Source organism: Ascidiella aspersa, chromosome 7 (genome assembly GCF_963924565.1).
Source record: "Ascidiella aspersa chromosome 7, kaAscAspe10.2, whole genome shotgun sequence".
NCBI classification, from domain to species: Eukaryota; Metazoa; Chordata; class Ascidiacea; order Phlebobranchia; family Ascidiidae; genus Ascidiella; species Ascidiella aspersa.
In genome coordinates, this window is record NC_139453.1 from 27,720,431 (window position 1) to 27,740,954 (window position 20,524).

The following is a 20,524-nucleotide window of genomic DNA, read 5'->3' on the forward strand; positions in this document are numbered from 1 at the left end:
CACCTCAAACAACCGCTTAAAAGGCCTAGGTCACAGTTGTTGTAATGTACACGTATGTACATCTTTTATTGCCCTAAAATGTCTTGCATTCTGTTCTCTTGTACTCGAAACAACAAACTTACCTTGAAAGCGGTCTTTTACCATCTTAATATCGGCGTTGATATGCTTTGACTTGACAACGCACGATTCCAGGTAAATGGGGTTCATGTTGGCCAGCAAGGTGGATGTGTAATCCTCCCAGGATCGGACCAGGAGAGGAGCGGAGAGCTGCTCCTCATCCAGCGCTTCGGAGGAGCGATTTGCTCCCGGACGCGGAGGACCCCAGAATCGAAGAGATCCGTTGTTGAAGAGATTGGAAGAGGCGCTGACGAGGTTGTCTGGAAGAGGACAGTTGGTTGGTGTTATGCTGATTATGCTTAGTTAGGTTGGCGTTTTATATACTAGGGTTGTCATACATTTCCATGAAATAAGTTGAAGACTCTTAAAGACGTTTTAAAAAAAGGTCTGACCGTTTTAAAAAGTATTAAAATGCTGTACAATTTTTTTATTATAATTAAAAAACAAAACAGTAGAAATGCCATTGTCAACACAATGAATAATTCCTAAAAATGTGTTTTATTACAGAACTTTGTAAAAACACGCAACCCTGTAAATGTACAGTGTACAATACATTATGTTGAACAAAATGTTGAAAAATTAGTCGCGTTTAGGGGATATGACACAAGTGACGTTTTTATCGCTAAGGCACCAATATATTTTTTGGGATTTTTTAAAGATTATAATGCTTAACACAATTGTTACTGCGTGTCCGGAATGCAACGCATTACAATGAGCAACTCATAGAATATACCAACTAGCAAGTGTGTCGAAAAAAAAAAATCATGAGATTTATTTGAAACGTCCACAAAATGCTTCCTACTTCTGTATGGGCTTTAATATTCATTCTACATCTTACAAAAACCACAACATCAAGCCCAAAAGGTCATAACGTAAAAAGCTTACCAGTAAAGGAGACGTCGTATGCTGTTGTGAGGTCGAAGTCACTCTGGTTGCTTTGGAACTCGAGCAGGGCTCGTATCAACCTGTACGAGTTGACCAAGTCGTTCTCGTACATCGAGCGATCGCCGTACGTCACTTTGTTAAGTTCCTCGCTCAGGTGAAGCGACCTGGACACAGTCGAGTGCGTTGGGTTAAACATGGCGTCACGTGACACACAAAAGCACTGGCAACACACGATACTGCTTTTAACTGGTAGCTCATTTTTTAAAATTTATTTTATGGGCCGCCATTAATGGGGCTATTAGTTCTGCGGAAAAACTTAATTTTAAATACACTACACAGGTTTTCTCAAAAATTTCAATAAAAATAATAAACCCATAATATTCGATAAAATCGACACTTATAAAAATGTGATTTTTTTCCCGAAATAAATCCCCCAAATCGCGAAATGAATCACACAGGTTAAAACAGATCTTAACCAACTTCAATTCAAAAATAACTCACTTTTCCTGGTTTAGTTTCGTCTTGTTGCTTTCAAGCTGACGCAAGGCCGATGAAAATTCGCCGAAATCCCGACTTGTGCAGTTTGAAAGATCCGGGTCTTCCCAGCTGTCCTTGGGGTCGCAGCGGCGCAGGGCCACCCCCATGGCGCCGGCGGGACAGGGGGCGGCCCGACGCGCGCTGACTTTGGTCCTTGGCCACCAGATGTCGCTGTGTAGTGAGCGAGGACATTCTTGGTGAAGGACCTGGCATGCGCCGTTGATGATCTGCGTGGAAATGGACAAAGTTACGGTTTATGTATTGGAAAGAGTTCATGAAGGGGAACTTTGGTTTTATTTGAGGTAATATTCTTAAAAAAAATTTTAAACACTTTTTTGAGAAAAATTACTTTTTTTATTTTAAACACTTTTTTTAGGAACTTTGGCGATATTTGTTATTTTTTTTAAACAAACCTTTTTTGGGAGAATTAATCATCGCGTTTTCAATGTTGGAGCAATGTTTATAATCCTGTGAGTATTTGGTTAAATTTATTCTTATTGATACATTTTATTTTTAAGTTTTAAGGTACAACAAATATATCAGGGCGGCCTTTTGTATCCCTTTACTTTTAAATAATTACTAAAATCTAATGAAGCTATCTGAAGGAAGTTGTATACCTCGGCAAACTTGTAAGTGCATTTTGTGCATTGCCTGCCTGATATTCCATCTCGACACGAGCATTGTCCAACCACATCGATGCAACTCTGGTTGTTGGATCCGAATGGATAGCACTTGCAAGGAAGGCATGAAGCACTGCTAGGCACGTAGTAGTGGTATTTCTACAAAAAAGGTATTAAGTATTTTGTCGAGCATAATGGTCGGGGTTTTTAGTTTAAAGTAGTATAGCAAATTCCGTATACACAAGTATGTAACAATGTAAGATTTTAAACGTTTCAAAAATCTCTTTAGTAGTATTGATGGTATTTGTGACAAAAAATGCATTTAAGTATTTTGTCGAGCATAATGGTCGGAGATTTTAGTTGGAAGTGGTATAGCAAAGCTCGTATACACAAGTATGTAACATTTTAAACGTTTCAAAATCTCTTTAGTAGTAATGGCGGTATTTCTAACAAAAATGTATTTTTAGCAGTGTTGTAAAGACTTCAATGGCTTTACTTAAGTCACTCTTTTTAAATAACTTGGCTTTTACTTTAAGCATTTTTGACAAATGAACTTGGGTCTGTTGAGCGTATAATTTGAAAAATGATATAAATATCTTTAAAAACAAGGTTTCATTCAAAAAAAAAATATATATCCAAAAAAACGCTAAAAACAACTTAAAACCATCGTAACTTGAATGAAATAAACAAATTGAAAAAAAGGGGTTTAAATGGAAAAATATACAAAAAAAGCTAAAAAAAACTTGAAACCTTTCTACCAGGCAATGAAATAAATAATTTTGAAGAAAAGGGTTTAATTAAAAAAAAATAATAAAAAACGCTAAAAACAACTTACAAAGTATATAACATTTTACACGTTTAAAAAATCTCTGTAATAGTAGTGGCGGTATTTCTAACAAAAAGTGTATTTTCAGCAGTGTTGTAATGACTTAAATCAATGATTTTACTGAAGTCGCTGTTTTTAAATGACTTGACTAGAGGCTTTTTGCACCATTTAAAAAAAATGAACTTGGGTCTGTGGACCCCAGATGGGGGTACGTGGTCCAGTTTTTGCGCTCCACGAAGGCCAAAATACAATAATCGTAGCGTATAATTTGAAAAATGAAATAAATATTTTTAAATAAAAGGATTCATCGAAAAAAATAAAAATAAAAAAATGCTGAAAACCTTCCGTATCTTACAATGAAATAAAAAAATTTAAAGAAAAAGGTTTAATTGATAAATATATTAAAAAAAACGCTGAAACAACTTAAAACCATCGTAACTTGAATGAAATAAACAAATTGAAAAAAAGGGGTTTAAATGGAAAAATATACAAAAAAAAGCTAAAAAAAACTTTAAAACCTTCCGTACCTTGCATTTGCACGCGCCCGTATCAACATCGCAGCGGGAGTCGAAATTAAGTTCATTGGAGCAATTACACGGGGCACAGTGGGTATTGCCGAACCAGCCAGGGGGGCAAGTGTCGATCACCCCCTGCTCGCAGTGGGTGCCAGTGAACCCCCTGGGGCAGCGACAGGTGTACCCCCTCTCCGATGAGGGGTGATTGGAACAAGTGGCGCCGTTTTTGCACACCCCCATGGAACACACGGAAACGCAGTCGGAACCGGCGTAACCTGGAAAAAAAAGTAACAATAAGAAAGGGATTCGACTCCATACGCGATCTTATATTTGTAAATTTTATATTTTACTTTTAAACTACTATGATTGGCATTTTATACATGTTTGCTTTTTGTCTTGACGATGCCTATTTATAAGGTGAAATATATATTTCTGTAAAATTTTAAATAATAGTTTTATGTTTTATACCTATTTTTATAAACAGTCCTAAGATCAACAAAAAACGGACTTAAACTCTAGACCGAGATAAGAACAACATCAACGTCGGAATAAGACCAATATAGGACTAATACCTATAGTCGTAATACCGTCTAAATCGGAAATAAGTCCTAAACCAGTCGGATAAACCCGTCGGAATAAGACCTAAATGGTCAGATTAAGGCCTATCAACCGTCGAAACCGGCGTAACCTACAGAAACATGTAACAATAAAAAAAATTTGGTGAATTAAGGAAACACCTAAAGTTGTGTAAAAATTTAAAAAACAACACCTGACCCTAGAAATTTCGGCAAAAATCCGTTTTTTTGGAAAATAAAATTTCGTCGTCTTGGTCGACAGATTTAACCAGATTAGGACAACTAGCTAATTCTAGTTTTCTAATTCAATGAATTAGAGCAAACTGTGGTAGTTCTAATTCTAATCTAAATCGGATTTTACCAAAAATGTTACTTTATCTAACAATATTTTTTGTCTCTCAGTCGAAACAAGTAATTTAAATTAGTATCCTTTGGTCAAACCAACTTGTAAGGGACTTTTACAACATGTAAAGTATAGACTGCTAAAACATATAAAAATTACCACACAAATATTTGTCATTTACAGTTTTTAAAGAATAAATTGTAATTAAATGTAATATAAAATTTTCAATTTTGGTAATTCGGTAAGTCTAATTCTAATCTAATTTTACCAAACATAAAAGACCAAATTTTAATTCGATTTCAAATTTTTAATTTGATTCAGAAAGCTAAAATGAACCAGTTGTCCAAGTCTGGGATTACCCAAAAAATATCATTTTCCACTCACCCTTGTGGCATTTGCACGAGTACTTTGTCCAGTCTGACACACAATCGCTGTTTCGGGGGCACCGGGTAAGCAAGCAGGGGTTTTGGGAGCTGCACTTGGGGGCGAACTGAGCCCCACCGATGGGGGTGTACGAATGCATCGAAACTGTCTTCAGGTGACCTGGGGGACCCAACGCGATGTTCTAAAAGAGGGGTAAATGTTTAAAAACATATTCCAAATCAGGGGTGAACGTTATAGAATAAGTGAAAATGTTTAAAAACAGGGGTCATTTTTCTGAAACTTGGGTAAATGTTTGAATACAGGGGTCATTATTAAAAAAATTGTAAATGTTGAAAAAAAGGGGTAATTTTTCTGAAACTTGGGTAAATGTTTGAAAACGGGGGTCATTATTTTAAACAGTAAATGTTAAAAAACAGGAATTATTTTTCTGAAACTTGGGTAAATGTTTGAAAACAGGGGTCATTATTTTAAAAAGTAAATGTTAAAAAACAAGGGTCAATTTTCTAAAACTGGGCTAAACGTTTCAGAAAAGGAGCAAATGTTCTAAAACTGGGGTTAATTTTCTTTCATGTTGTAAAACAGGTCAACGTTACAAAGATAGTGGTAAATATTTAAAACGTTTACAGTGTTTACAGTAAAAATCCGTTTTAAAAATCGCTTTAAAATATTTAGCACTTCTCAAAATATAAATATCTCGATGTTATTTTAACCCAACTGACCTGGAAGCATCCATTAAGCGGCAACTCCACTTTCCCGTCGACCATTTTGCCACCGATGTGTAAAGAAGTGACCCGAAGTGAAGCCAAGTAGCGTGATGGGTATTCAAGGTGCGCCTGAAACAAGTGAAAATCAGTTAATGTCTAATGCAGAGGTTTTCAAACTGTGCTTTGCGATGCCCTAGTGCGTCGTTTTAACTTTTAATGGTCGCATAATTATTCAGTTTCGTATTTAAAACCTCAAGCATTTTAGGTTTCAAAGTTTGTTTTCGAAGTTGTTAAAAACTTTCCATTTTTTTGCGATTTATAAATTCTTGGATGAAACACGATTTATTTCTCGTACAAACACCTCTAATTAATTTTCTGTCTATAACTTTCGGAATTAACTATTTTTCGTTGACTTTAAGAGTTTATTTCTGTTCTGGAACTCTAAGAATTTATTGTATTTTTGTTCAAAACTGTAAAAATTTCACCTCAGCCTTTAACAAAGTTGTAGGCAAAAAATCTATAGCTATCATCAATAAAATTCAAACCTGTTCGACTTTATTTAGTATATTTATTTCAAATTTAAAGTATATTTTTGTTCGCAACTGTAACAAAAAGGCTCTTTTGCACGCAAAAAAAACATATAACACACAAAATAACAACAAAAATGTCACACCTGTTCAGTGGATCCGTCTAGAAACACGGACAGTCGTACTTCCGTGTGTGACGTACGCTTAATGTCTAGCGCCACCTCGTGCCAGCGGCCGTCGTTCACCACATTTACCGCTAGAGGGAGCTCTTTGGGCGGGCTCGAACCGGAAGTGATGACGAAAGTCACGTGACCACCACGCAACTGCGAAGAAAATAAAACGACCTTTTTTAGGGAAAAGCCTAACTAGTTTTTTTATATTTTTTTTTGTTTTCTTTAAAACGTTTTCACAATTAACTTGGGTATTTACAGTGTTTTTTTATTAACAATGTATTTATCCCATTTTAAATTGCTTAGTAACGTTTAGAGCAGCGTTTCTCAACCGGTGCGCCGCGGCGCACTGGTGCGCCATGGAGGGCTGCCAGGTGCGCCGCAAGTGAAAGGAAAAAATGTCGAAATCATTCCAAAATTAATCGGAATAAGACTTAACGGGCAAAAATACGTTTTTAACAACTATAAAACCCATATAATATAAAAATGAAAGCAATTTAAGAGAAATATCGCTACACTTCAAAAATTTCGCGCTCCCTTCGCACGCAAGGTGCGCCGCCACAATTTCATACATTTCTAGGTGCGGCACTGAGTAAAAAAGGTTAAGAAACACTGGTTTAGAGAGATGCCCTTTTTTAATGTAAAAATAACGTACATCTCACATTGGATAAAATTTGTTTCATATTTAGCTTTTTTGGGTTTTCAAAATTAACAAGAGGATTTACATTTTTTCTTTTTATTTATCTTATTGTTTTGTAATGCTTTTTCCGAGTGAAGGGGGTCTGAAGTATTTAATTTACATTGGGATATTCAAAAACATTTAAGAACACTTTTCAAAGCCTTAAAAATTGTGTTTGTATAGTTAAACTTGGTTGAACGTATAATTCTGCTGGGCCATAGCCTGGATCACCTATGATGAAATAATTTGCAAAAAACATCTTGTCACACTATTTTTTAAATACAGCACAACGAATGTACGGCTATGTCACGCGGCCCACAACTACATGACAAAACTAAACCATCGATAAATAGCTCGCGGCCCACTTAAAAAGGCTAAAACGAACACATTTGGACTACGACCCAGAGTTTGCCAAACACGGAGTTAAACAACTTTGCACCTTAGATGGAATAATGATCAAGAACTTCGCACTATTCAAGTGGATAACAATAAATATTACCATAAAGTATATTCAGGAGAGATAGCACAAAAGTTTGTGTCGTTTTTTGTTATTTCTTTTACTCTACAATAGTCTTTATTTTTTGTTTCAATTAATTCAAGTGAGGTGCTTCTTATTTCCATATCTTGAAAGGACGCTGTGGAGCGAGAGGCTTCCTTTCAAATCTTACCATAAAGTCCAATGAAATTGCCTTTCCGCCGATGCCGACTTGCATAAGGTAAGCGTCGCTCTGGAACGTACGGAAGGCAAGGTTTTGCTTCCAGGGTAGCATAAACGTCGAGACTGCAAGGCAGTTTGAGCTGTGTGTCGCTTGACAGACTCTGTAGCTGAGACAGCCCTTGCCCTTAAGACTGCCGACGGAACCAGACGAGTGCTGACATCTACCGTAGAAAAAACAACAACAATTTTTTTAGAAGAAAAAAAAACAACAACAATTTTTTTAGAAAAAAAAACAACAACAAATTTATTCGTATTCAGGCAGATGTATTAATATCAATAATAGAGAAAAAATGTAATTTTTTTTACAAAAGTAGTGAGCTTTTTGGAATTATCGTTTGTACAGGGTTGTCACACAGTTTTATGAAAAACAAGACAGTTTACATGCCTTGGTTATAAACGCAATAAAAAACAGGTAAAAACAACGGTCTTACTTAACACACAGCTTGAAGCTGCATAAAACAAAAATTAAAGGACTATTCAAAGAATTTTGTGAAAACATATTTTTTTGAAAAACTTTGTGGTAACCCAGTTGTCGTATCATCCAACAATTGTATGCAGGCCGAATAATTTACCCCACAACTGCATCTGGTGGCAGTAGCTGACCCCTGCACTACTACTTTCTTTCTTATTTTTTTATTTAATACTTTCGTGCTATTTTCACCATTCAAAATTTACTTAAACTGCAAACTATAATTAATTAAACGGGGGGATTTTTAGTTTAACAACGATGGATTTATGGGTTGGTGTTTTTTTGCTTAAACATGATGGGTGAACAAGTATTAGATGGCTGTTTAAAACTTTAAATGCGACATTAGACTCGATTATAGTCTTAGAAAAAATATGAGATTAGGCCAGACATCAAATACTGCGCGTTTTACACGTTTTGATGATCGTAGAAACAATTGTTTTAAATAAAGGCTACTGAAAGTGAGAATAAGTGGTCATTAGGCAGGCCGCGGGTTGGACATCCCTGGTTTAATGAAACCCACCTTCTCCCGAACTGGTCTCCCCTGCAGTTACACCTGAAGTCGTCCCAAGTGGGCTGGCAAGTTCCGCGATCGAAGCAGCTCGAAGTCTTGCATTGGTTCAGCATCGGCGAGCAGCCGGGCGTCGATCCATTGTTGGCCACAAAGCGGCCCAGGTCCAGCATCGCGCCGTCGATTGTTACGTCACGAAGGCAGCCCTCGAACGACTTTGAGCGAACCTGGAAGGCCTCGGGAAGGTCGGGGACTCCCCCGAGCAGAAGCGGTGACGTCAGGTCCAGGGAACTGCAAAGTTTAGTTTTTGGTAGAAATTACTTTTTTTTTTCAAAGAGATGTTTAAAACTTTTTCAAGGAAACTGCGATTCTTTGGGGGTAATTTGTTAAAAAATTTAATTTTTGTTTTTAGCTTTGGGTCTTTGAGTTTTCTTTAAAGTGATAAAAATTAATTTTCTTTTTTAATATTCTTTTTGGTTTGGGGTCTTTTGTTTAAGTGATAAAAAAGAGATCATATAAAAGTTTTTCTTTTTGTTTTCCTTTTTCTATCAAATGCAATGAAAATTTCCTTTTGGTGAAGCGAAAAGTTTTAAACGCATTTTCTTACATTCTATTTTTAAGTATTTAAACAAAATTAAAATCTTGCATTTTTTTATAATAACGTGTTATTTTTTAGTTTTAATCGGTAAAATTTTAAACCATGTTAACATACTCGGCAACAAACAAACAAAATAAACAAGTAAGGTAACCAATGAATAAAAAAAAAACACAAAACAAATCGGTTTTAAAAGAAACAAAAACATTTTACCAAAATATCATATGACATAAGTCAAGTGTTACGTAGGTTAAAGCAAAATGATTGTTTTTTATTTTGTTTTTAAAATGAAACCAACACAAAATAAGTAAAAAAAAAAAACAGGGCAGAGAAAAAAAAACGCTTTAACTCGTCATCGTTGTGAACTGGTAGTTTCTTACTCACACTCATTTAGTGGGCCGTCAATATTTGCCTCGTAAAAAGCTTAGGAAGCTTGGTCCACTGTTTAACAGGGGCGAGTCACAAAAATAAATAACCACTGGACACAAGGAACACTACGCTTGCTTGCCTCGGTTGTAAAACGGCGCAATAAAAATGGCCAGGTTACGACGATGTTTAATTCCGAGGGAATTGGCTTGCTTTGCTATATTTCAGGTGTAGCCGACTTACGTTTGATTGCGATCGACTGACATAATTTTTAGAGACTCTCGGTGGACTGGTTCGGTAAAAACGTCACAAAAACACTTGTTGAACATTTTGAGCGTTAATTGTACTCCAAGCCAGCGATGGAGGTTGATGTGTTACGTTAAAGAACGCTTGATTAGGCTTGTCCAGACAACAATTGGTCATTTTAATGTTACGCTTGTGTGCGACAGCTACTGTAATGACGTAACACATATCATTTCAACATCAAATAAGTTGGTGTTTCAAAGTAAAGGATATTTTTTTTTTTTTACTAAAAACGCCTTTTTAAAGAACCGAAAATGAAATTGGTGGCGTTTTTTTTTCGCGCAATGTCGTTTTAAGTAGGGAAGGGACTTAATCGGGACAAATCTCAAATCAGGACAAATCTCAATGCTTAAATATATTATTATTTTTCAAAGCCAAAAAAAAAAAAGTTGAAAACAGAATTAAAATAATAATTAACTTTAAAGCAAGACGACTCATTTTAACACTTTTGGTTTTAAAATTCATTATTAAGCTACATTACAGATCCATGCATAGTCGACCTAAAAAATTAACGTTAACCGTGTTGCTTATTTCGAATTCACATTTTTTTGGCATCAAGCGCTGTTGACAGGAAATGAAACTACTGGTGTGTTTATAGACACGCCACCGTTTAAAGTGAATAATTTATAGGCGTTTACAACTTTCTCCCGTTATATTTCAACCGAATGGATTCGCTTCGAACGCGCGTTTAATTTTTAAATAGAAAATATTTGCGAAAAATACGTCATTTGTAAACGCGGTACAAACAGCGTGATGTTTTAAGGTAATTAGCGAGCTAGCTAAAGTATGTGATATAGGGTCATAATTATGCTTCGATACGGCGTCATAATTAGGGCTAAGGCGTAGCTGAATGACCATTTAACGATTGGTGTTTATAGTGGGATGGCTTGTATTTAAACAGGTTTTGTGAATTACATCACTGTTTTTACATGTGGCGTGCAGGGCCAGTATTTTTCTAACGCTGGAATGGCCTTTCGACATTCTATAACGTACCCCCACAATATGGCCTAATTGAGTTAAAGAGAAAAAAATGTGTAACTACCAGTGTCGTAGACAAGTCATTTTCAACGACTAAAGTCCCAGTCATAAATAACATGAATCTTACTATGTGCTTTAAAAAAAGTGAAAAACTAACACATTTTTATTTAATGAGAAAAAAAAATGAATTTAAATTTAAGGTTATTTGACACAATGTCTACGACATAAGTCCGGTCATTTAAAAACAGTGTCTTAAATTCAATTAAGTTAAGTCTCATTACAACACTGGCAACTACAACAGGAAAAGCAGCTGAAAAATTTTTGAGCGGTCACCAATACAAAACCTTGACAACCCATCTCGTTAGCACTTCAATTCTTACAAAATTTGGATTTTTGAAGGGGTTACGATGCTGTTTTATGGACAAAAATTAAAAAAATATATATATCATGCAATTGAAAACAAAGGCAATCAAATTTGAATTGCCAACAAAAAGTAAACTAAACTTAAAAAAAAGATATGAAATTATTTGCCTGTTTTTTTTACCTCAAACAAGACTGGAGAACGAAAGCTGAAAATATTTTTTTAAACTTGTTAGTAAATTGCTACTTTGCTATACTAACAATACACCTATTGTAAAATAAGTAAGTAAATATTCAAAAGTTAAAAGTGTCCGTTAGTGTTCATCATTAAGAACGCAGAACACACATAAACAATGTTTATTTACACTAGTGCACGGCATAGTTAATTTGACTGGGCCACAATACATTGGGCGGCATTTGTTTAGTTTTGCTAGGGTACACAACAAGGGGTCAATTCTCCAAACAGAGACAGCAAAAAGCGTTCAAACTTACTCCACAGACCTGCTCGGAGCGACACAACAAGCAACCGGTGGTGGTCTGTTGGTGCAAAACACGGAGTCATAAACACCGCGGCTTTCTACACTGATGCAATCAGTTTTCTCTTCAAGGCCTGATTGCATTCCTATATTTTTTGACTTGTTAACCCCAGGTTTTGTGCCTAATAAACCAGATATATACGTAAAGTAAAAAAAACACAAGTTGAATCAGAAGCCATGATTAAAATGTCCAATCGCTACCGATATAACTTGCCATCGGTTTGTTAATAATAGACACCCCAAAGATTTGCGCCAATTTTTTTTAAGTCGTAAAAATCGCAGCTTTCTATACTGCTACAATCAGCTGTCACTTCAAAGCCTAGACACCTAGATTTTGTGCCTAATTACTTACATACAGGTACAATTTTCGTTTTATAGTAAAGCTGTTTGTAAAAACCTTTATCGCTTGATATTTATCTTAGATTTTAAAATTGATTCACAACCACGGCCAAAAAGTTCAATCAGTACTGATACAACTTGTTATCGGTTTCAAAAATTAAGCCATTTTTTTAAGTCATAAAAAGCGCGGCTTTCTACACTGCTGCACTCAGTTTTCTATTAAAGGCCTGATTGCATTCCAATATTTTTTGACTTGTTAAACCTAGGTTTTGTTCCCCTTTCTGCAATTAGCTAACTCTTCAAGGCAACCATAGGCCGCTAGATTTTGTGCTAAATTATTTAGAAGTTTATAAATTTATAGGTGAAATTTCCAATTGTCAGTAAAGCTGTTTGTAAAAACCTTCATCACTTGACATTCATCTTGGATTTTGAAAATATTCTTTTTTATAAAAAAACAAACAAGTTAAGCTTTATCCATTACGGTATTACATTCACATTAACTGATGATGATACAAGTTCGTATCGTAACGTCTTATTTAGATGATATCGATCTACTCGACCTTTTGGCTTTGAGATTCATTATTAAGCGAAATGGGCCACATTTAATAAAAGGGAAACCGTACAAAAAGTAAGCTAAATCGAGCGAAGGCAAGGGTAGAAGACGACCTCAAGTAAACATGAGACCAACCGTCTGTAAATTTCGCGGTGCACCAATAGGCCGTGGGCTATACGGCGTGGCAATTTGCTGAAAGCACAAATTCTGCTACGACCGCCTCGATATAATGAGAACTCCCGGTGAAATGGGAATGGTAATGAACACCTTGGGCGCATATATGTTTTTGTGAATTGCTACCCCGGCTTGAAGCAACGTTTGAACACCTGTGAAGCTACTAAGCATCAACGTAATTTGATATTTGATATTTGAAGCGTATAAACGGTAAATTCTGGTTTTGCATGTGAAATATTCACAAATAACTATTAAATTATTGTTCAGACTATATTTTCGGAAATAAAGGAAGGTTTACGACGAACCTTGCTAATAAACTTCTAACATATGAGAAGTTTATTTTAATTTTTATGACATAAATTGGGATTTGATTTTTCTGCAATTGCAAAAAAAGCTACACAATAAAATAAATCCTTCTTTATGTGCTTGGTATTTTAGTAAAAACTCAATGTTCTACGCTTTTTATGATAAGAATCAAGCAGTGTTTATTTAGAATTAGAATAAACTGGTTTAAATATGACTAAATTAAAAAAAATCGTTTTTTTACACTAAAAAAATACAAATCGGTATACTAGTATTACTTTTGAATTTCCTGCGAGTTTTTAATACACCGGCTTCACGGTTGCATTATACAGTGTTCAATAAGCCAAGCCGAAATAGAAAGTAAAAAAAAACGATGAAAAATACATGTTGCATATAAACACTAAACAGTTGCGTTCTATTTTAGCGTTCGGTGCCCATCACCCAAGGCCATTTCAACGGGTTGCCAAACGCTGGTTAAAAATTACAATTAGCAGAGGGGCTGTTTTCAATTATTATACATGTTGTATAAATTTGAATATTCTTCTGTTTGCCTGCGGCGCACCTGGCAACCTTCCACGGAGAAGCAGTTAAAGAGCGTTAAGGGCCATCTACTTACTTTTTATAAATATGTTCTGTGAATTGTTACTCTGGGTTAAAGCACCGTTTGCACACCTGTAAAGCACCTAAGCAACAGCGAGAAATTTGTTTGATATTTGAAGTGTGTAAACGCTAGTTACGCTAAATTCTGATTTTACACGTCGAAGATGTAAAAGTCCTTAGACTATTTTTTAAAGGGTTTATTACTTTCTCTTGCTAAAAAAAAGCTTTTTAAATTTATGACAAATCGAGGTTTTACGTTTCCCTAAATATAAGAAATGCTGCAAACCCTTGTTTTTTTCGGGAACCATTAGTATCCTACGCTTTCTATCTATAGGCATAAACAGTGTGTTTTTGTCAAAATTAAAAAAAAACCAGTATGTAGCTTATATGTACCTCAACCAAAAACAATCCCAGTTTTACACAAAAAATACACTTTGAAACAGCCCAACAACTTACTTTTTATCTCCGCCCTGAACCACTTGCTTCGAACAGCTGTAGTTGCCGTAGCTAGAGTTCCAGTTGGCCGCCACCATATAATCACAAGTGCCCGGGTCCACCGTAACCACCGCTATCTTGTTGGCCGAGGGGCCCGAACGCCCCAAGACCCCTGAAGGAAGTGGCCCCGGTTTGGGCTGCAAGAAGAAAATATTAGGTTTGGAGTTGGATAAAGTTTATATATGAATTAAAGAATACTCAGCTTTTCTTAGGAAGGAAATCTGGATTCATTTGCTAATAAAGTTTTGAGTTTTTAATGTTGTTAAAGTAAGGTGCAATTACGAAGTACATGACCTGACCTTTTTCAAGTAAATTTGTAACTCTTCTATAGCTTTGAAATAAAAACTGTTGCTGAAGTGACTTCGATTTTAGAGAAAAACGCACGCAAAAATCATGCAATAAAAGATCTTTTTGAGCAAAACTTTATTTCAATTTTTTTTAGAACTTTTATCGTCGGCATAATGTGTTCTGTTGGGGGGCGAGTTGTTTGCTCAAAACAATACTAAAAATAAAAAGAGTCTGTTGATTACAAATATGGCCTGCCTGGGAGCTGGGTTATCACTTCTAATTAAGGTCCTACGAAAGAACAGTGTAATGTTTATTATAATGCAGTTTTCAGCGGTAGTCCAGAAATGCTGGTGTGAAGCATCTAATTCAAACTGAGATATATTGACGATGCCTTTGCCAGTGGAATGTAAATATATGTTTCGACGTCTATATAAAATACTAGCATTGCTGAACTACTGCCGTAACTTATCAGAAGTTGAGGTCAACACTTATTTGCAAAGGTCAAGGTGATTTTCAAAATCGAACATTCAGTGCCCCAAAAAATTGTGAAAATTGTGAATTGTGAACACATGTAGTTCAGGGATAAGACAAGGCAAAATTAGAAACACTTTGAAGTAACACTTTTTGTTAATATTGGGGTGAACAATAGGTTCCATGTAATGTGTGCATTTCAATTTTGAAACAAACCTAAATAAACCTAGTCGTCATATAACACAAGCTATTATAAGCATAACACTCATAAAAGGCCGAATCGGGTCTGAAGTGCTTTATCAAGTGAGCAGGGAATATATTGCCACCATATTGACACAGGCCAAAATAAACAAGGGCTTGTATAGGGAAAGTTTACTCTTAAAAGGGTAGTTTGCTTTACCTTCTGCTGGGACAAGTGCCAATGGCTGTAATGACACCTACAACATGTAACACTACTTTTAACCATTACATAAAAATTATTTGTACCGTTATGGAAAGCTGTTTTATGTTTTTAATTCTGTTATACTACGTTATCACCTTTTTAAATCTGCCATAGCACGTGGCTTATCGATTTGGTGTCTATACCTCAGTAAAATTATATATTTATAGATATAGGTGGTGGTCAACATAAAAACCGCGTAACACAAAACTGTAAATATATATATTTTTTCTTGTAAATTACTGAGAATTTTAACTAGAGGAAAAAAGGATAAGTTTACCTAAAAATTTAGATTTTATTCATTATAAAAATCAAAACAGTACTAATTTGTTTTTAACCCTTTTTTAAATTTACAACTTTTTTTAAGTTTTTTAAAGTTGTTTTTAAGTTTTCAAAACATAATTGAACAAAGATATGAACAGTAAAAAAACACCAAAAAATAAATCTTCTCTTCACCTCATTGTAATACTGAATATGAACTGTGTGCCAATTTCCGTCGTTCAGTCCACCGGCGACGTAAGGGTCTACCACAGACCACGACTGGCCCGTGGAAAAGTTGAGCTTTACTTGACCTTGAACCAGCTCCAAGGTCATAAAGTCGTGCTCGTGGTTGAGTCGTCCGTTGTAGAAAAGAAGGCCGTCGCTTTTAACGGTCGCAAAGCTGTGAAATTGAAAATAATGAATAAAAAACGTTTTACCAGAAATTTGATAACGTAATAGACACAGCAACTGAGACATGCATATCCACAATGTGAATTCTGTGTAAAGCCCTTCTGGAGTCGTACTGGCCAACGATAACGGTACCCGTTATATAGTAGAACACCAGGCGGTTTAGCGCAATTATACGGCCTGATCACTTTGATAGACACAGTGTTCATATTCGAAAAAAGTCAATAATAGTTTTTCACGTACAGCTGTCATTTTTAGGCATAGGCATCATAATGATAAAGTTAATGATATGACAAAAAAATGACAATTTCACCAACCTTAGGGAAATATCTAATAAACTTTCCACTTAGAAAAATACTTAAAAAAACTTTCTTAGTTTTTCCTTAAGAAATAGTAAACTTTAAACTTTAAACACGTACCTTAAAGAAAGAGTAAAATGCCACTGATTCTTTATTCCGCCCAGGGTTAGGAAGTTACCCTTGCGAAACTGTCGGGTGCGAAGACCACAGAGCTTCGTTGTCTCTTCACGGGGGTTACTGACCCCAGGGACCCCCGAGCAGGAACAGGTGAACCCCCCTTTATCACCCCTGTTGCTGCATTTGCCCCCGTTTTGGCAAATTCCGACGTTGTCTTCGCAGTTACCCTTGTTCAGGTCAATCTGGCATTTGGAACCTGATGAGAAATTGACATACAAATGGTTAAAATGTTTTAAAATAAGCTAGAGGCTTTTTTTTATCTTGGGGTCAACGGACACCAAAGAAGTCTGTTCAAAACGTACAGCGGAAAAGCCTGTAAAAAAACTGGTAAAACCTTTGTGCATTAAAAATAACAGAAAATTTTAAATGCATGGCAAAATTTTTTTCACATAACTTTAATTATTTAGGTACACTTTGCAGTATGAATGGATCTGTAATATAACTTGAAAACAAAATGTCAAAGCCAAACGGTGGAGTATATCTACATTATCTTAATGAAGACATAGAAACATGATTTACTAGGCCTTTTTGGCTTTGCAAGTCATTATCAAGCAACTTTAATTATGTTATAGTTTAATTTAACCTTTATTTGAAATATTTTATAAAAAGACAGAATTACAATCGTTTGAGCATAATAGTTGGAGGTTGTAGTAAGACGTAATAAGAATATCAAAGCCCAAACTGAAGTAGGTAGCATTCTGAACAAATATTGATATACACAACAGAATGAATAATGGGTTATTCTAAACTTACAAAGTGATGCCTACTTCTGTGTGGGCTTTGATATTCTTATTACGTAGCACTACAATCCATTTCTCACCTGCAAAGCCACTTTTGCATTTGCAAATGAACCCTCCTTCCTTTGCGATGCACTCTGCTCCGTTGAGACAGGGGTCAGAGTAACAAAGGTCAACTTCATCCGAGCATGTTACGTCGTTTGTGAACCCAATGGGACATTCACACCTAGAAGTACAACATACCCTGAATGAATGAATGAATTCATTGGATGATATGACTCCCTTCAATATGAAGTTGTTTGTACTAGGAGAATGTAGCAAGCATTGGCGTATAGTCGTTTCTCAACTTGCTCCCTCTGAGCCTGTGTAGCCTCAGTTGGTAGAGCGACGGTCCCGGTATGACCGGAGGTCGTGAGTACGAACCCCGCTGCAGGCTAGTTGTTTTTCTAATCTACCTTGCTTGCATTATGCAGTTTGCTAGATTCAGTGATTTTGCCATGGCTTTTAATGGCTTTTTGCCAAGTTTAAAAACAAAAATTAAATTGCGAAGCAATAAAAAGAGATGCGATACAAAATAGGTTTATTTAAAACATTTTTTAAATGCGATTTGTAATAAAACTAAATAGTTTATCAAAAACGACAAAGTCTACCCAACTATTGCCTTCCAAAGGACACAAATTACTTACTTGAGTCTGTAGACGGGGTAGATGGGTCTGAAAATCATCTGCATGGATGAAATAAAGGGAGCGGTGCTGTCGAAAGTGAGCACTGAAGTGCATCGCTTATAGTTCTGGCACGGCTCCCTCAAGCAAATGTTGTCGTCGAACGGAAGAACGTTTTTACCCGTTAGTTTGGTTAGCGTGAGACGGTTCAGGTAGATCTGGAGAAAATGGCAGATAAAGACAATAGCTAAATTTATTCTCTGATTTTACAAGGCTTACTACATAGCCTAAATGAGTGAAAGTGGAGAAATGTTTAAAAATCTGACTTATTTTTGTGCTCTTTAGAGGTAAATACACTTACATTATGACAATAGCTAAATTATTATTTTTTGAATTTTGCAAAAACTACTACTCAGCTTCCATCAGAAAAATTGGAGGGATATATAAAAACTTCTTGTATAATAAATAACTGTTTAATTTGATTTTTTTTTTTCAAAATCAAAATATTTCTACAAAACATGTTCACAGTATTACCTTTAGGTAAGAGCACCTAACTTTGGTGCATTATTAACATTTAAAACATTTCTGATAAAAATATTCCCAGTGTCACCTGACTAGCATATAAACTATCACTTTCAAGTTTACAGTTATGTTTACAGATATATAATAAAGATCGTTGTTTGTTATTTGAATGAAATCAAATGGACGCAAGACACAATTTTTTTCCGCATTTATCAAGCAATGAAAGAAAAAACCAAAAAAAATGTATTCTACTTCACATATAAACTTATCTTTTCAGCAGGCATTTAGAGAAGTCAAATTTAACTGAACATTTTAAGCACTACTTCCAAAAAAACATTGCGGTCTATTTTTTTACTGTTCGATTATTTTATGCACAAACCTGATCCTGCAAATACTTCGAAGGAAACAAGCTCCCATTGCTGTCCTTGACTGAAAAGCTGACGTTTAAAACTTCACGACTGACATCGGTGTCATTTTGAACATTGAAGATGTAAATTGACTGGAAAAAAAAATTACAATGTATTCTTTCAGGTTAAAAAAACACTTTAAGAAGTTGCACTAATGTACTGTAACACCTATGATTGCAATAGGTAAAAACAAGAATTGTTTTTTGCCTTGTAAGTCATATGTAATATAACAAGTTTGGTTGATCAAATGATTTAGCAAAAATTAATGATTTTCTGGTAAAATTTAAATAACTTGAAAATGACTTTCAAAGCCAAATAGGCTGAGAAAATCTATGTCATCTAAGAAAATACTTTTCAACACGCATTTGTATTATAATTAGTTAATGAACTAACTGTTAAGTTTTAAAACAAGACTTTATCTACATAGAAAAAATATAGCTTGAAATTCATAGAAAAAATATAGCTGTAAAGTCATAGAAAAAAGTTTAACCTATCAATTTTCATTGGGTAAGTAAGATAGTATTCGTATTTCAAAAAAGTTGAAAACATAGTTTAGAATGTTTACTAAAAATGAGTTGTTTATAGACAGGAATGAAGGAAACGATAGTACAACAGGATTGGTATATATATATATATTAGGTACACAATTTGGCACAATTTAACATCAACAGATTTTGATATAGGAAGTGCACTATTTTGCACAATCACAAGCAAAACATATGAAAAAAAGCTTAATTAAAACTACGCCCCCTAGAACCCAACATGTAAGTAAACCCCATCTACATAAAGGCAACATTAGTACAACAGGTTTGATATAATGGGTACATTATTTGGCACAATTTAACATATAACAGGTTTTGATATTAAGTGAACTATTTTGCACAATCAAACATTTTTAGTGCAAAACATATGAAAAAAAGCTTACCGAAGACGAAATATTAAGAATTTCAGCGAGGCCTTTGTTAAATTCATACATAACAGGTGACAAGAAGGTGTATGCGTTCATGTTGAGGATTCGAACTGTGATGCTGTGTTGAAGCATTGTGTCCGAGATGCCGGTCACTCGAAGGGTACAATTTGCTGTCGTGGAACGCTCACCATCTAAATTAAATGATGATATTAGGACTGTTTATAAAAACAGGTATAAAACATAAAATCATTTCATAAAATTTCAAATTTATGTTTTCCTACGAATAGGCATCATAAGTTTCTTATTCAAATAGAATCTTTAAATAGTGTTTTAGCTCATCTAAATAAAACATTAAATGTGAGGCTTATTTAATGTAAATAATTTAATTACCCAATCAGCAGAACATATAAAGGTTTGCAAGTCACCGCAATTGAAAAAAATCCTCTAAAAATAACTTTTGGATATAAATACAAAAGCTTGGAAAATATTAAACATTTAGTTGAATCAAACTTTTAAAACTTTTAGTACATTTTTAGGTAATTTAATTCGAATTTTATGATTTTGTAAACTAGTTCATGAAGTTGCTTTCAAACATCAGCGAACATAAATTATATCCAACAGTCCAAAAATGTTACCACTTTGGGTTTATATTGATTAAGTGGCAAAACAAGGTTGCGGTTCACACAACTGTCTGTAGATTCCTTTCAAGAAGCCCGGAGCAAATTTGGAAAGTTCCCGTTTAATTATTTAGTGGCCTCTAAATC

At 35.0% G+C, this 20,524-nt stretch overlaps 1 protein-coding gene across 1 annotated transcript in view; it reads right to left on the reverse strand.

The window, feature by feature from the left end:
• LOC146138775 (cadherin EGF LAG seven-pass G-type receptor 2-like) overlaps positions 1 to 20,524 on the reverse strand; it is a 43,609-nt gene that overhangs the window by 12,299 nt on the left and 10,786 nt on the right. Inside the window, exons 7-23 of the mRNA XM_083394857.1 lie at positions 19,776 to 19,951; positions 18,823 to 18,942; positions 17,946 to 18,139; positions 17,343 to 17,485; positions 16,466 to 16,718; positions 15,834 to 16,038; positions 14,141 to 14,316; positions 8,590 to 8,868; positions 7,551 to 7,761; positions 6,180 to 6,356; positions 5,522 to 5,635; positions 4,803 to 4,983; positions 3,513 to 3,775; positions 2,157 to 2,318; positions 1,504 to 1,766; positions 1,003 to 1,166; positions 123 to 377 (exon numbers count right to left, since the gene is read on the reverse strand). Coding sequence (XP_083250983.1) covers positions 123 to 377; positions 1,003 to 1,166; positions 1,504 to 1,766; positions 2,157 to 2,318; positions 3,513 to 3,775; positions 4,803 to 4,983; positions 5,522 to 5,635; positions 6,180 to 6,356; positions 7,551 to 7,761; positions 8,590 to 8,868; positions 14,141 to 14,316; positions 15,834 to 16,038; positions 16,466 to 16,718; positions 17,343 to 17,485; positions 17,946 to 18,139; positions 18,823 to 18,942; positions 19,776 to 19,951 — 3,336 coding nt within the window. The remainder of the gene's footprint in view (positions 1 to 122; positions 378 to 1,002; positions 1,167 to 1,503; positions 1,767 to 2,156; positions 2,319 to 3,512; positions 3,776 to 4,802; positions 4,984 to 5,521; positions 5,636 to 6,179; positions 6,357 to 7,550; positions 7,762 to 8,589; positions 8,869 to 14,140; positions 14,317 to 15,833; positions 16,039 to 16,465; positions 16,719 to 17,342; positions 17,486 to 17,945; positions 18,140 to 18,822; positions 18,943 to 19,775; positions 19,952 to 20,524) is intronic.